Source organism: Phycodurus eques, chromosome 2, assembly GCF_024500275.1.
Source record: "Phycodurus eques isolate BA_2022a chromosome 2, UOR_Pequ_1.1, whole genome shotgun sequence".
Lineage (NCBI taxonomy): Eukaryota > Metazoa > Chordata > Actinopteri > Syngnathiformes > Syngnathidae > Phycodurus > Phycodurus eques.
In genome coordinates this window covers 30,639,859-30,652,090 of record NC_084526.1, presented here as the reverse complement: position 1 = coordinate 30,652,090, position 12,232 = coordinate 30,639,859, and the positions used below count along the sequence as shown (strand labels likewise).

General features: G+C 42.4%; 1 protein-coding gene across 1 annotated transcript; it reads right to left on the bottom strand.

Moving 5' to 3' along the window:
• Positions 1-271: 271 nt before the first annotated feature.
• Positions 272-10,936, bottom strand: slc35c1 (solute carrier family 35 member C1). Its single transcript, XM_061670238.1, has 2 exons — positions 10,267-10,936; positions 272-3,374 (listed from the first exon to the last, which is right to left on the bottom strand). The coding sequence occupies exons 1-2, from the start codon at positions 10,778-10,780 to the stop codon at positions 2,794-2,796; spliced, it is 1,095 nt and encodes a 364-aa protein (XP_061526222.1). The 5' UTR covers positions 10,781-10,936; the 3' UTR covers positions 272-2,793.
• Between the last annotated feature and the right edge of the window lie 1,296 nt (positions 10,937-12,232).

The following is a 12,232-nucleotide window of genomic DNA, read 5'->3' as shown; positions in this document are numbered from 1 at the left end:
ACCACTACACTCCCTGGAACTAAACCATTCTAATAAGCACTCCCCATGTAGTTTTTGTTAGATTTCTTTTAAGTTACTTTTGCCGGTTGAGAGGAAATCTTCAACATAAAGTTTCCCTACTTGGTTGGGCCGCTCAGGTCGGGGAACTTTATCTTGACGGTTTCCCGACACAGTGAGCTTTTTTTAGGCACAAGGAAGCAGTGACAGCTGTACAAAAAAAAAAAAAAAAAAAAAAAAAAAAGGCTGCAGTGACAGCCCAAGATTTCAGCAAGGTAAGAGATACTTAATTGGGGGAAAAAAAACAATTCCTGGATTGAAAAGAAAGATTAAAAAGAAGACAAGAACGTTATAAACCTCTGCCTAAGTAACTTCACACTCGTTTGTAATTGCAAATTTGCATGGGGAATTACAAAACAAATGTAGGGATATGGTACATACAGGCGTTGCCTCTGCAGAAGTTCCACAACATTGGTTACTTCATACATGGATCCAACACTTCAGGTTCTACGGCGCTTGTGTCAAAATAAAAGGGTGAGTTTCAAAACAAGATTCTGCACGTATAAATAAACTAAAACTTGCCTGACAGGCAGAACAGTCCCCATGAGTCAGTTCTCGTTTGCGGTCTGTACGTTTGACATCCCAGTTGTACAGGATTTTACCTCATAAATGCCCATATATATATATATATATATATAAATATATATATATATATATAAATATATAAATATATAGATATAAATATATATATATATATATATATATATATTTATATCCTGACTGATGATTTCACTGCCTAACCTCAACAAAAAATATTTTGAAATAATATGCATGTTTACAAAATACAGTGGAACATTGGTTTACGAACAACCCCGTTTACAAATTTTTTTTTTTTAAAGAAAAATTACCTCAGGTTACATACTATTTTCAGCCTACGAAGAGTCTTCCGGTTTCCTAAAGCAGAAGGCTTAGAACTTTGTGCTTTTTCTCACGTCGCATGAACATCATTGGCTCCGTGCTTCAGGCATGTTTTTTTGTGTGCCTAAAATGGCCGCCAGGTGGTGGCCATTTAGGGCTTGCAGTAACCAGTGAATGTAAATAAACTTGCCATACCCGCTGCACAGCGATTTGCTAGCAAACGCAGTTTTTTATCATCATTCACTGTGTTTTCACGTATTTATGTATTGCACAGTATTTATTTTTAACTACACAACGATCAAAGTAAGGGTGCAAGGGATTAATTTATTTTGCATTCGTTTCAATGGGAAATGTTTCGGTTTTAGAATGGGGTATCGGAACAAATTAAATGTGTAACCCGAGATTCCACTGCACCACGTTTACCCTCTGGTGGTGACATACACATTAGTTTTGTCAGTCATTGCAAAGGTAATTGTAGAGTCCCCCCCCCAAAAAAAACAAATACATCGGAACCTTGACTTATGAGTGCACAAATTTACAGGCTTTCCGAGTTAGGAACCATCTCTCAGTCAGGTTGCTTTGTGCTGTGAGACAATTGTAAAGCAGAAGCAAATTCATCTACAAGCTCAGTCACAGTATTAATTGAACTTGTAATTCAAGGTAACACTGCATTAAATACAAAGATATAAAAGAGTTCACTCTATTACACAATATGATATGAAACATAAACTCACAGTATGATTAATGCCCAAACCACTACAAAAGTGGCTTCTCCTCATCCATCCATCCATTTTCCATACCGCTTATGCCAAATCAGACTACAGGATTTTAGCTCCGATATTAGCTATCGCGGGCGATTTCCCAGATCAGGCACGACAAAACTTCTTGTAGTGTGACATAATCCACGACCAACGATTTGGCCCAACGATGCCAAAATTAAAAGTCAAGCATGTTTGATTTTTTGGGGATATCTTCCGTGTAGTGTGACATATCGACAACTCTCCGACAGCGCACCTCGACGTCGACCAATAGGATTGTGTATTGTGACCTGACGATTCGCCTCCCGTGCTTGCCGTTGTCAACATTTATTGACGCGCACAAACCAATGTGTACCGAAGCTTTAGTCATAAGACTGAATGCCGGCTTGTTTACAATCAAACATTAGTGTTAGCACCAGCTTGCTAGGCTACATGACATTGTGTTGGCTGCTTACGAGCCGTATTGTATTAAAAGTATGTAAACAGACCTCAACCTCTTCTAGAATGGACAGCCCACTCCCGAGCACCAGTGACACCACCACACTTTTCCTCTTTTATTTCTTCCCCCCCAACACAATACATTGGCGCAATCCATTGTTGTTATCGTCATCATGGTAATGGGTGGATCCAGTCACGTTGACCGGTGACACATTTTCTGGTTCCGCTTCACCGACAGTGTTTGATTTGACAAGACAAAGCCCAGTGATCGTAAAAGACTGGATACGGTGCTATCAGATTAACTGTCATGTAGTGTTGCCACTGTCTGCCCGAAACACAGCAAGATTTTATGGCAGTAGTCTGACATAGTGCAATCATGAAAGACCAAATTTCTCTTGTAGACTGATCCGGGCATTATCCTCACGAGGTTTGCACGTGTGCTGGTGCCAATCTCAGCTGACTCTGGGCGAGAGGCAGGGTACACCCTGAACTGGCAACCAGTTCAGGTCACATATAAACAAATAACCAGTCACAGTTCACACTTACAGGAAATTTAGAGTCATTTGTCCTCATGTATACAAAAAATAATAATCTTTTTAAATCTGAAGGAAACACAAAGTTTAAGGAAATTCAAAGATTCATGGTTTACCTAATTAAAATGTTTTCCGCATACATGAGTGTACTATACCCTTGTGTTTCCCTTCTCCCCAAAAAGCAGTTTTTCTTTGGCGGAATCCTGAGCCTGCCTTGAAGGAATCTTCTTCATTTCTTGACTCTTGACCCATGTGTAGGCTGAAGACCCGGCAAGAACCAACATGTTACTGGTCCACCACAGAAGGCTTTTACTGTAAGAGTTGTACACCACTGCAATAACAGTCTGAGCACAGGCTTTTGCAGTCCCTGAGACATTGTGCGTCAGCGGACTGGTATACTTGATCTGCAGGCCTGTGACATAACCAATGGCAAACCCAAACACTCCTCCAAGTGTCAGCATGCCCCAAAACCCGAGATCAGTGAGGCCGCTGAAGCTGGTGATCCGGCCCACCTCTCCAAACACAAGAATGAGTGGGAGGAAGAGGAAGCATGCATTGATGTTGTTATAGTAAGATAGTTTCCAGATATTTCCATCCACTACAGCCATCACTTTCTTCGTGAATATGGCATTGAGAGAGACACAGGCACTGGCTACCACGCCGAAGGAGACACCCGACCAGGAGAGGGAGCCTGCCAAACCTTCTTGGTCTACACCAAGCCAGAATCCACCTGAGAAACAACAACACAAGCAGGATAATTTTTTAAAACCTGTTCAAATGCCAGGTTTTTGGGTTATAAAAAAATGAGACCCAAGCTAATGAATTTCAAAACCTTTTTCACCGTTAATGACAAATGTGACCATCAACAACAACCTAGACAACTCAATCGGGGAAAAAATAATAATAAAAATAATTAACAGGGGGTGTAAAATAATTGAGATAATGTGGTTGCACAAGAGTGCAAAACCTCTTACAAGATGGCTGTGTTCAGAATTAACCAATTACACTCAAACTCGTTTTAAATGGCAGGTTTTATAATCACTGTATATGTCGCCCGGGTATTCTTACTAGACTTTACAGCGATTTGATCGGGCTGATCGGTATCGGCCGATATTTAGCATTTTAGGCTGATCGGCTTTAATGTCATAATTCGCCGATCCGATCAATGACGTCAATGATCGGCTCCGCAAAAGACATATACTCCGCGTCGCCGTGTGCACAGTATATTTGAATCCAAAAGCTAGTTTATATTCACGTCTTTTGACGTAGTACTATATGTGTACCGGCATTACCAGATAACTAGCAAACCTTTATTGCTCAGTGACTGTTTTTTTGTTTGTTTTGTTTTTGTCAATGTCTTTATGTCTCAAAAGTGTTCTCTGTCAATTGACTGTTATTTGAATGGAGTAACATGTATTTAAATTTATGACATGATCATGAATTCACTCAGTAAGGATGAATAGGAATACAACATGTCAACGTGTTTCAAAATGTGACTTGTACTTAACAAGAATGGGCACCCAATCCTCAATTATTTATTGTTCATTGATACCAAAGGCTGTGAGAGGCTGGCAACCAGTTCAGGGTGTACTCCGCTTCTTGCCTGAAGTCAGCTGAGATAGGAGCGAGCACACCTGCGACCGTAGTGAGGATAAGCGGTTAAGAGAATGGATTGATGGATAATACTACAGGCATTTTTCAACTCTGTCTCCAATGTGGGTCGATTTGAAAGCATTTTTGTATTTTTTTTTTTTTTTTTTGATCAAGAATGTTCTAGCCTCATACTGAAAACTTTTTGGGAATTGCTAAAGTGAAAATGTCTAATTAACAAATGACGAGAGATTAGAAAATTACACATTTTATAAATAAGGTTACTTGTTTTTCAACATTTTTCATTTCTAAAGAACCAAAGAGATAGGTCTTCATGCATCGCCCATCATGATTACACAAAAAATAAAGCAAGAACTAATATTCAGATCCCAATTTGCAACTGTGTATTTACCAGTTATCTTTGGATTTTGGTCACAACATGCAGCGCAGCAACCACAAATTGCATCTTCACAAAACACAGTGTAACACCAGACTGTTGTTGAGGTTTAATTTCAACATGACAAATTATCACCTCTTGTACTTATTGCTCTGCGGTAATTAACAGGTTACAACTTTAAAAGGAACAGGTATGTTCTGTATGAACACGGCAGATAAACAGCTTTGTTTATTTGTAAACATTTTGTAAAGTCAGTAATTCTCCCTGCGTGGCTTGGTCCCTGAAAGAGTAACATCACTGACCTAAACTATGTTGAACTGAAAGGAGCTTTCAGCAACAAGTATGATCTCCATTTCAGGAGATCATACTTGCATCATCCAGTCCTCTGATGTTGCAGAAAACACAAACTTTGATTCTCTGCTTGAGTAGTAGGAGATGCCGTCAGCAGCTTCAAAAGCATTTTTTGTTGTTGGCTTTTTATCCTGATACATTTTGAGGAGATCTTGTGAGCTCATAAATGCTTCTTTTAGTAAGGCGCAAACAATGAATGATTTTTTTTTCCTGCTGCATATCTTGGTTTTTGGATCAACTGCTTGTGTGCCACTTAGAAGGATGCCTTTCATATTCTCTTTTGTGGGAAGACATGTTACATCCAAGTGGTCCAGAAGATCTAGTAGTTCATCGTTGTCCTCACCAGAAAGATCATCTTTTAAGGCAGTGGTTATCAGATCACTATCTTGATTGACTTATGGACAGGAGGAGACTTACAAATAAATCATCTGAGACAATTTTCTCACCAAAAATAAGTGCCACTGTGAAAACAGGGGCAAGGCAACAGGGAAAGTATCCATGGTCTTCAAATCCTTTCAGCAGAATTTGGCCAATGGATTTCCACTCTTCTTCCCACCATCTAGGAGATAGTGATGGAACTCTCACATCCTCCCCCTCAGCTGTGTGGTCCATAAACTCTGTCCAAAATGCAGCATCGACATCCCTTGAGACGCCATCTGCATCAGCTCATTTTTCATGGTTGTAAGTGTATTTTAAGGGGTGTTTGAGCAGTGCGGCGTCCTTAAACAGGCTAATCATCTTCTCCAGAAGATTGACTCTGAAGTTTTATGGCTATGACTGAAGTTTTATGGCTATGACAAGATTATATGGAGCTGTAGAATCACTTGCTTGATCACCTGTAAAAGCTGTGTCTGGAGTGCTGAATGTTGCTGTGCTTAATAAGAGAAGAGTGACTGCTGGGATGGTCAGCTCGTCTATTTCAAATTGCAGGCTGGGCTGATGCATCAAAGTGTCATCCAGCTGACTTGCCATGGGTTCTCCAAGGAAATGGCCAATCATCACCTCAGATGAGTCAGAAATTAAATCGGCATCAAATTCTTTCAAATCAGCCGACTGAATGACGATGGTTTGAGGATCATCATCTTGTCTTTCAGCTGTACATCAATATTTGCATCAGAGCTTTCCCCATCAGAGTCTATCAGTCTGTTAGTGCAAAGGTAAAACCTTAGTACTTTGTAGAGGTTGCCAATTGTCATATCTTCATCAAGTCCAGCTTCCTCCTGATCGTCTAATATTGCATGACTGAATGCTTCACATCTTCCAAATCTACTTTTTCCATTTGTAAAGAAAATGTCTTTAGCGTCGTGTAATATACCAGCTTTTTGGACTCTTTGGACACATCAAGCATCCTCGTACTTTCTCCCCTGCGTTTCCTTATTTGTTTACCTTCATGAATTCACCCCAACTCAACTTTTCTGGTCGTCTTTTCAGCCCATTTTTGTTTTTTGTGTAGGTTCTTTTCCGCTTTTCAGTTGAAGTCTCCTCATGATCACCTTCATTATCCTCATTTCCAGCGCCCATCTTTTTCTTCAGTTTTTCAAGCAGCAAATGTTTTTTTTTTTATTCTCTTGTTCCTTTATTTGCACCTTTGTTTTTCAAACAGAAGCGTCTTGCTGCTATCCAATCTTCATATGTTGGGATGTAGCCAGCCAGACTGTCATCTATGAAGCCAATGACTGTGGCATCCATCTATAAAAACAGAAACAAATGTAGGAAGAATTCATTGACATATACACACTTAAATTATGTAGACTGATACCATTGTGTAATGCAATTGTGTTGCAGTCTAAAAAAGTTACTACATAAAATACTGAGGACACCGGGAGTGGGAATCAGCAGTTGTCCGACGTTACGATTCTATCACTATTCTTGAGTCACAATTGGATTATTGTGATTTTGTGATGCGCTCGTATTGCAATACTATTGTGATATTTTTCAATTTGTCATTTTTATCATGCAATTTATTTTTCTTTCATAACAGAGGAGTAACAACAATTCTATGTGTGTGTGTGTGAATAGAGAGAGAGAGAGAGAGAGAGAGAGAGAGAGAGAGAGATATCCATCCATCTTCTACCGCTTATCCGAGGTCGGGTCGCAGGGGCAGTAGCTTTAGCAGGGACGCCCAGACTTCCCTTTCCCCAGCCACTTCATCCAGCTCTTCCGGGGGGATCCCGAGGCGTTCCCAGGCCAGCCGAGAGATGTAGTTTCTCCAGCGTGTCCTGGGTCGTCCCCGGGGTCTCCTCCCGGTGGGACGTGCCCGGAACACCTCACCGGGGAGGTGTCCCGGAGGCATCCGAATCACATGCCCCAGCCACCTCATCTGGCTCCTCTCGATGTGAAGGAGTAACGGCTCTACTCTGAGATCCTCCCGGATGACCGAGCTTCTCACACTCTCTCTAAGGGAGAGCCCGGACACCCTACGGAGGAAACTCATTTTGGCCGCTTGTATCCGGGATCTCGTTCTTTCGGTCACGACCCACAGCTCGTGACCATAGGTGAGGGTAGGAACGTAGATCGACCGGTAAATCGAGAGCTTCGCCTTTCGGCTTAGCTCCTTCTTTGCCACAACGGATCGATACAAAGTCCGCATCACTGCAGACGCTGCACCGATCCGCCTGTCGATCTCCCGTTCCATTCTTCCCTCACTCGTGAACAAGACCCCAAGATACTTGAACTCCTCCACTTGGGTTCAGGATCTCATCCCCGACCTGGAGAGGGCACGCCACCCTTTTCCGGGTACTCTGAACTGCTGTTTGGTGCATAGGCACAAACAAAAGGCAGAGGGAGGCTACCCTCTCGTCCACCGGGGTGAACCCCAACGTACAGGCGCCGAGCCGGGGAGCAATAAGTATACCCACACCTGCTCTGCGCCTCTCACCGTGGGCAACTCCAGAGTGGAAGAGAGTCCAACCCCTCTCGAGAGGACTGGTACCAGAGCCCAAGCTGTGCGTGGAGGAGAGTCCGACTATATCTAGTCGGACCTTCTCGACCTCACACACCAGCTCGGGCTCTTTCCCTGCCAGAGAGGTGACATTCCACGTCCCTAGAGTCAGTTTCTGTAGCCGGGGATCGGATCGCCAAGGTCCCCGCCTTCGGCTACCGCCCAGCTCGCATTGCACCCGACCCCTATGGCCCTTCCCACAGGTGGTGAGCCCATGGGAAGGGGGACCCACATTACCCTTTCGGGCTGTGCCCAGCCGGGCCCCATGGGTGCAGGCCCGGCCACCAGGCGCTCGCCTTCGAGCCCCACCTCCAGGCCTGGCTCCAGAGGGGGGCCCCGGTGACCCGCGTCCGGGCAAGGGAAAACGTAATCCAATCATTTTTCTCATCATAGGGGTCTTTGGAGCTGTGCTTTGTCTGGTCCCTCACCTAAGACCTGTTTGCCATGGGTGACCCTGCCAGGGGCGTGAAGCCCCAGACAACTTAGCTCCTAGGATCATTGGGACACACAAACCCCTCCACCACGATAAGGTGACGGCTATAATATATATATATATATATATATACACACACACACACACACACACACACACACACATTTTCCGAGCCGCTTCTCCTCACTAGGGTCGCGGGCGCGCTGGAGTCTATCCCAGCTATCATCGGGCAGGAGGCGGGGTACACCCTGAACTGGTTGCCAGCCAATCGCAGGGCACATACAAACAAACAACCATTCGCACTCACATTCACACCTACGGGCAATTTAGAGTTGTCAATTAACCTACCATGCATGTTTTTGGGATGCGGGAGGAAACCGAAGTGCCAGAAGAAAGCCCACGCACGCACTGGGAGAACATCCAAGCTCCACACAGGCGGGGCCGGGGATTGAACCCCGGTCCTCAGAATTGTGAGGCAGACATTCTAACCAGTCGTTCACCGTGCCGCCTCATATATTATATATATATATACACACACACCTACACACTGTATGTGTGTATATGTACATGTAGATAGATAAAATGTTGTTTTTTCGACCTGGGATGCACGTTAAATAGCCCACTGGCTAGGGGATTACGTGGTCGGTTTATGACATAGTTCCGCTCAAGCGGTGGCGACATAACATAATTTGTAAATCAGAACGCACTAGTCACTGTTAGTCTACATAAATTGTAAATCGGAACGCACTAGTCACTGTTAGTCTATCACTAACACGCAGTAGTAAAGTCATAATTACAGTAAATGTTTTTACGAAAAACACTTTTAGGCCATAAAAATCAAATGAAAAACAGTAGTTATTGTGCCACGTTATGACATAAACTAATTCATTGAGTCCTCTTTTTACCGTCGTAAACAGAGGACTCCGTTACTTTTAGCTGACGGCGAGTCTGCAGGCCACGTTTGACTCGTGACCCACCCACCAATTGAGAAGGCATGTCCCAGAGGATCCCTACTACAGCAGACAAACCACCTCCATGAAGTTGCGAGACATACTCCAATTAATTTCACACCAGTTTCCTTTGGCTAACTTGTGCTAGTATGAGTTGGCTAGCTAGCATACAAGAATGAAAAACAATGAGATACGAAGAATAAACTTACATGTTCTTGCTCCATGCATAAGAGGCAATCTTCTGGTACGCCACGACTTCGTAAAAAGCTCAGCAAATCCATGTTTTGCGCATCACTCAACCATAGAGGCCACCTCTAGCTGTATCTTCCTGTGTCCTTAACGCCACCTTGAAAGGATGTGAGTGACCACAGGGTCGCAACAAGTTGACGTCCTCTGCGAGGCCAACTTTTTCACGTGATGTGAAACTCATGTTTTAACGTAATATGTTTCACGTTATAATGTGAAACTTACCACGTTATAACATGGAATGTATCATGATCACATTGTAATCTGAAACTTGTTATATTGTGAAATTTTATCACGTTATAACAGGAATTTTTTAGCATGTTATAATGTGAAACATATCATGAACCATATGTGAAACATATCACGTTATAACATTAAACTTCTGTGATAAGTTGAAACTTATCACGTGATAACATGATGGTAAACTTTTTTTTTTTGGGGGGGAGGAAGGGGTGTGGCAGCAATACTATTATTAGACTATTATTTGTAAACAGTGAGATGAACTATTCTTCTTGTTCCTCCACTTGGTACAATTTGTTGTTAACCGAAATTAAGATCAACGTCCGCTCTCCAGAATTCCATTTTAGCGCCATCATTTTTATTTATTTTTTTTAAACTCAGGTGGGGTTTCTTTAAGATCACAAGACCACTTCAGATTTCCGAACACCTTCGTCCATTTTATGAAAAGACTAAGGGAAAGATGAACCGACGTACCGAGAATGATCCCACAGCACAATATGGCTTTGAAGGAAGTGGTTTGTTTCAAGATCCCATATGACAGCAAAACATTAAATACAGTGCTGAGGGAACGTCCCACAGTGTAGAAGGCCACTCCAACCTGTTTTAGGCACAGGTTGTTGAAAGTTATCATGCCGATGAAGACCACCGACAGGGGCAGAACTTCGCGGGACGTCTTCACGTCAAATTTGACCGACGGGAAGTCAATCAATTGCGGGCAAGCAGCGGACAACAACCGCATGAGCCAGCAGAGCACCACAGTCACAACACACTGGTAGAACGTCACGAATAGCGGCGCGTCCAGGTCGCGGTTGTCCAGGAGGTAACTATTGAGGAACACCATAGTTATGGAGACGAACCAGTACAATGCAACCACAGCTGCTATCCTTGCAGCCCGGAAAAGGAAGGTCTCCTCGAGTCCGTCTCGGTCCACCATTTCCACACCAGCCATCCTCAAAATACTGGAGCGCTTTAGTTGGGTCCTGTTCATGATTTAAAGAGAGAGGCGTTCATCTATATGTAGCCAGCTCGAGCAAACAAACCGCCTACGAACGGTTGACGTCACTGCCGCTCAAAGAGCTCAATAAAAACGGTCTTTCCCATAATGTCATTGGAAAAAAAATCATGAGCGCAATATTCTAAAGAAAAACAACAACAAACAATAAACGGTAATGCTCAATTCCTTACTGTCATCTGAGTGGCTAGTTTAACGTAAATTTCAAAATCATATAGTTTCACTACTTTTAGCTTGAAAGTGAATTCCACGACCGGAAATCAGACAAGTATGATATCACTTCCTTATTTGAGCGTGCTTTTTTTTTTTTTTTTTTTTTTAATAATCTTTATTTAAAAATTAATATATTTTCATCAAAATGGACCAAGATACGTAAACAACAAATAAAGTGATAAATACCCCAAATAATAACAATAATAAATTAAATTAAATTGAAGACATTGAATCGGGAGCACATTTTCAAGGTTTTGATATATTTCTTTCTGTTTTTAACAGCAAATATTGACATTAAATACAGTTCCAGTTCTTTCATAAAGACAAATACTAAGTTTTACCTTCGCAAATTTACATTTGTGAATATAAAACGTTGCAAGAAATATAAAGAAATTCAGTAGCTCGTATTATTTTTTAAGTGCGGTGTATTTTTGCATAGTTTCCCAACTTTAATGTTTAAGATAATCAATGAAATTTAAATATCAGACAAATATAACCCAATCGAACTTAAAATGCTGTTTTTAAATGGTGATTTCATTTATTATGGGGAAAAAAATATTCAAAGTTACTTGGCCCTTTGAGAAAAAGTAATGGCGCCCCTAAACCAAATAACTGGTAGTGTTGTTTCGTTCGCGAACGTTTCGTTCAGAAGAAGGAATCTTTTTAGTGAAGGAACTGAACTGAATCAGTTGATGAAATGATTCGTTCTTTGAGCTTGGCCGCCGCGAGTCGGTTGGGAGTGGAAACGGAACTGCTGAAAAGCGTTGTCACTCACTTCAGAATCTTTGGCGAATGACCAATGAGGAGCCAGCGTGCAGGCGGGGGCGGGACTTCAGCAGGCGTATTGCCATGTGATTTGCGATTCCCCAGCGTTGTCATTCACTTCGCCGTGCAGGCGAGGGAGGGACTTAAGTGAACTGAGTGATTCGTTCAGTGAACTGGTGTACTGAGTAACTGAAGAGTGATTCGTTCGTTGAACTTCTTCGTTTGTGATCCGCTAAGGAGCGATGTATTAGTACGACCAGTGATTCGTTTGCGCAAGGAACGACGTACTACGCAGTGAATGTACTCATGAGTGATTTTAACCGAAAGTCCTGACGTCCTCGCGGGGATAGCACGCACTAGCAGATGTTTCTTCAAGCTAACGGCTAATGTTGAGTCAGTCAAGCACATGAAAACAAGCGCACATATTTAAAATACATGTAAATTAATAAT

Bases quoted from the DNA above. Each gene is read 5' to 3' on its own strand.
- slc35c1 (XM_061670238.1), bottom strand. From the start codon at position 10,780: ATGAACAGGACCCAACTAAAGCGCTCCAGTATTTTGAGGATGGCTGGT. The intron at 3,375-10,266 runs GTACGTCGGTTC...GTTGTTTCTCAG, and splicing joins GTGCTGTGGGATCATTCTCG to GTGGATTCTGGCTTGGTGTA.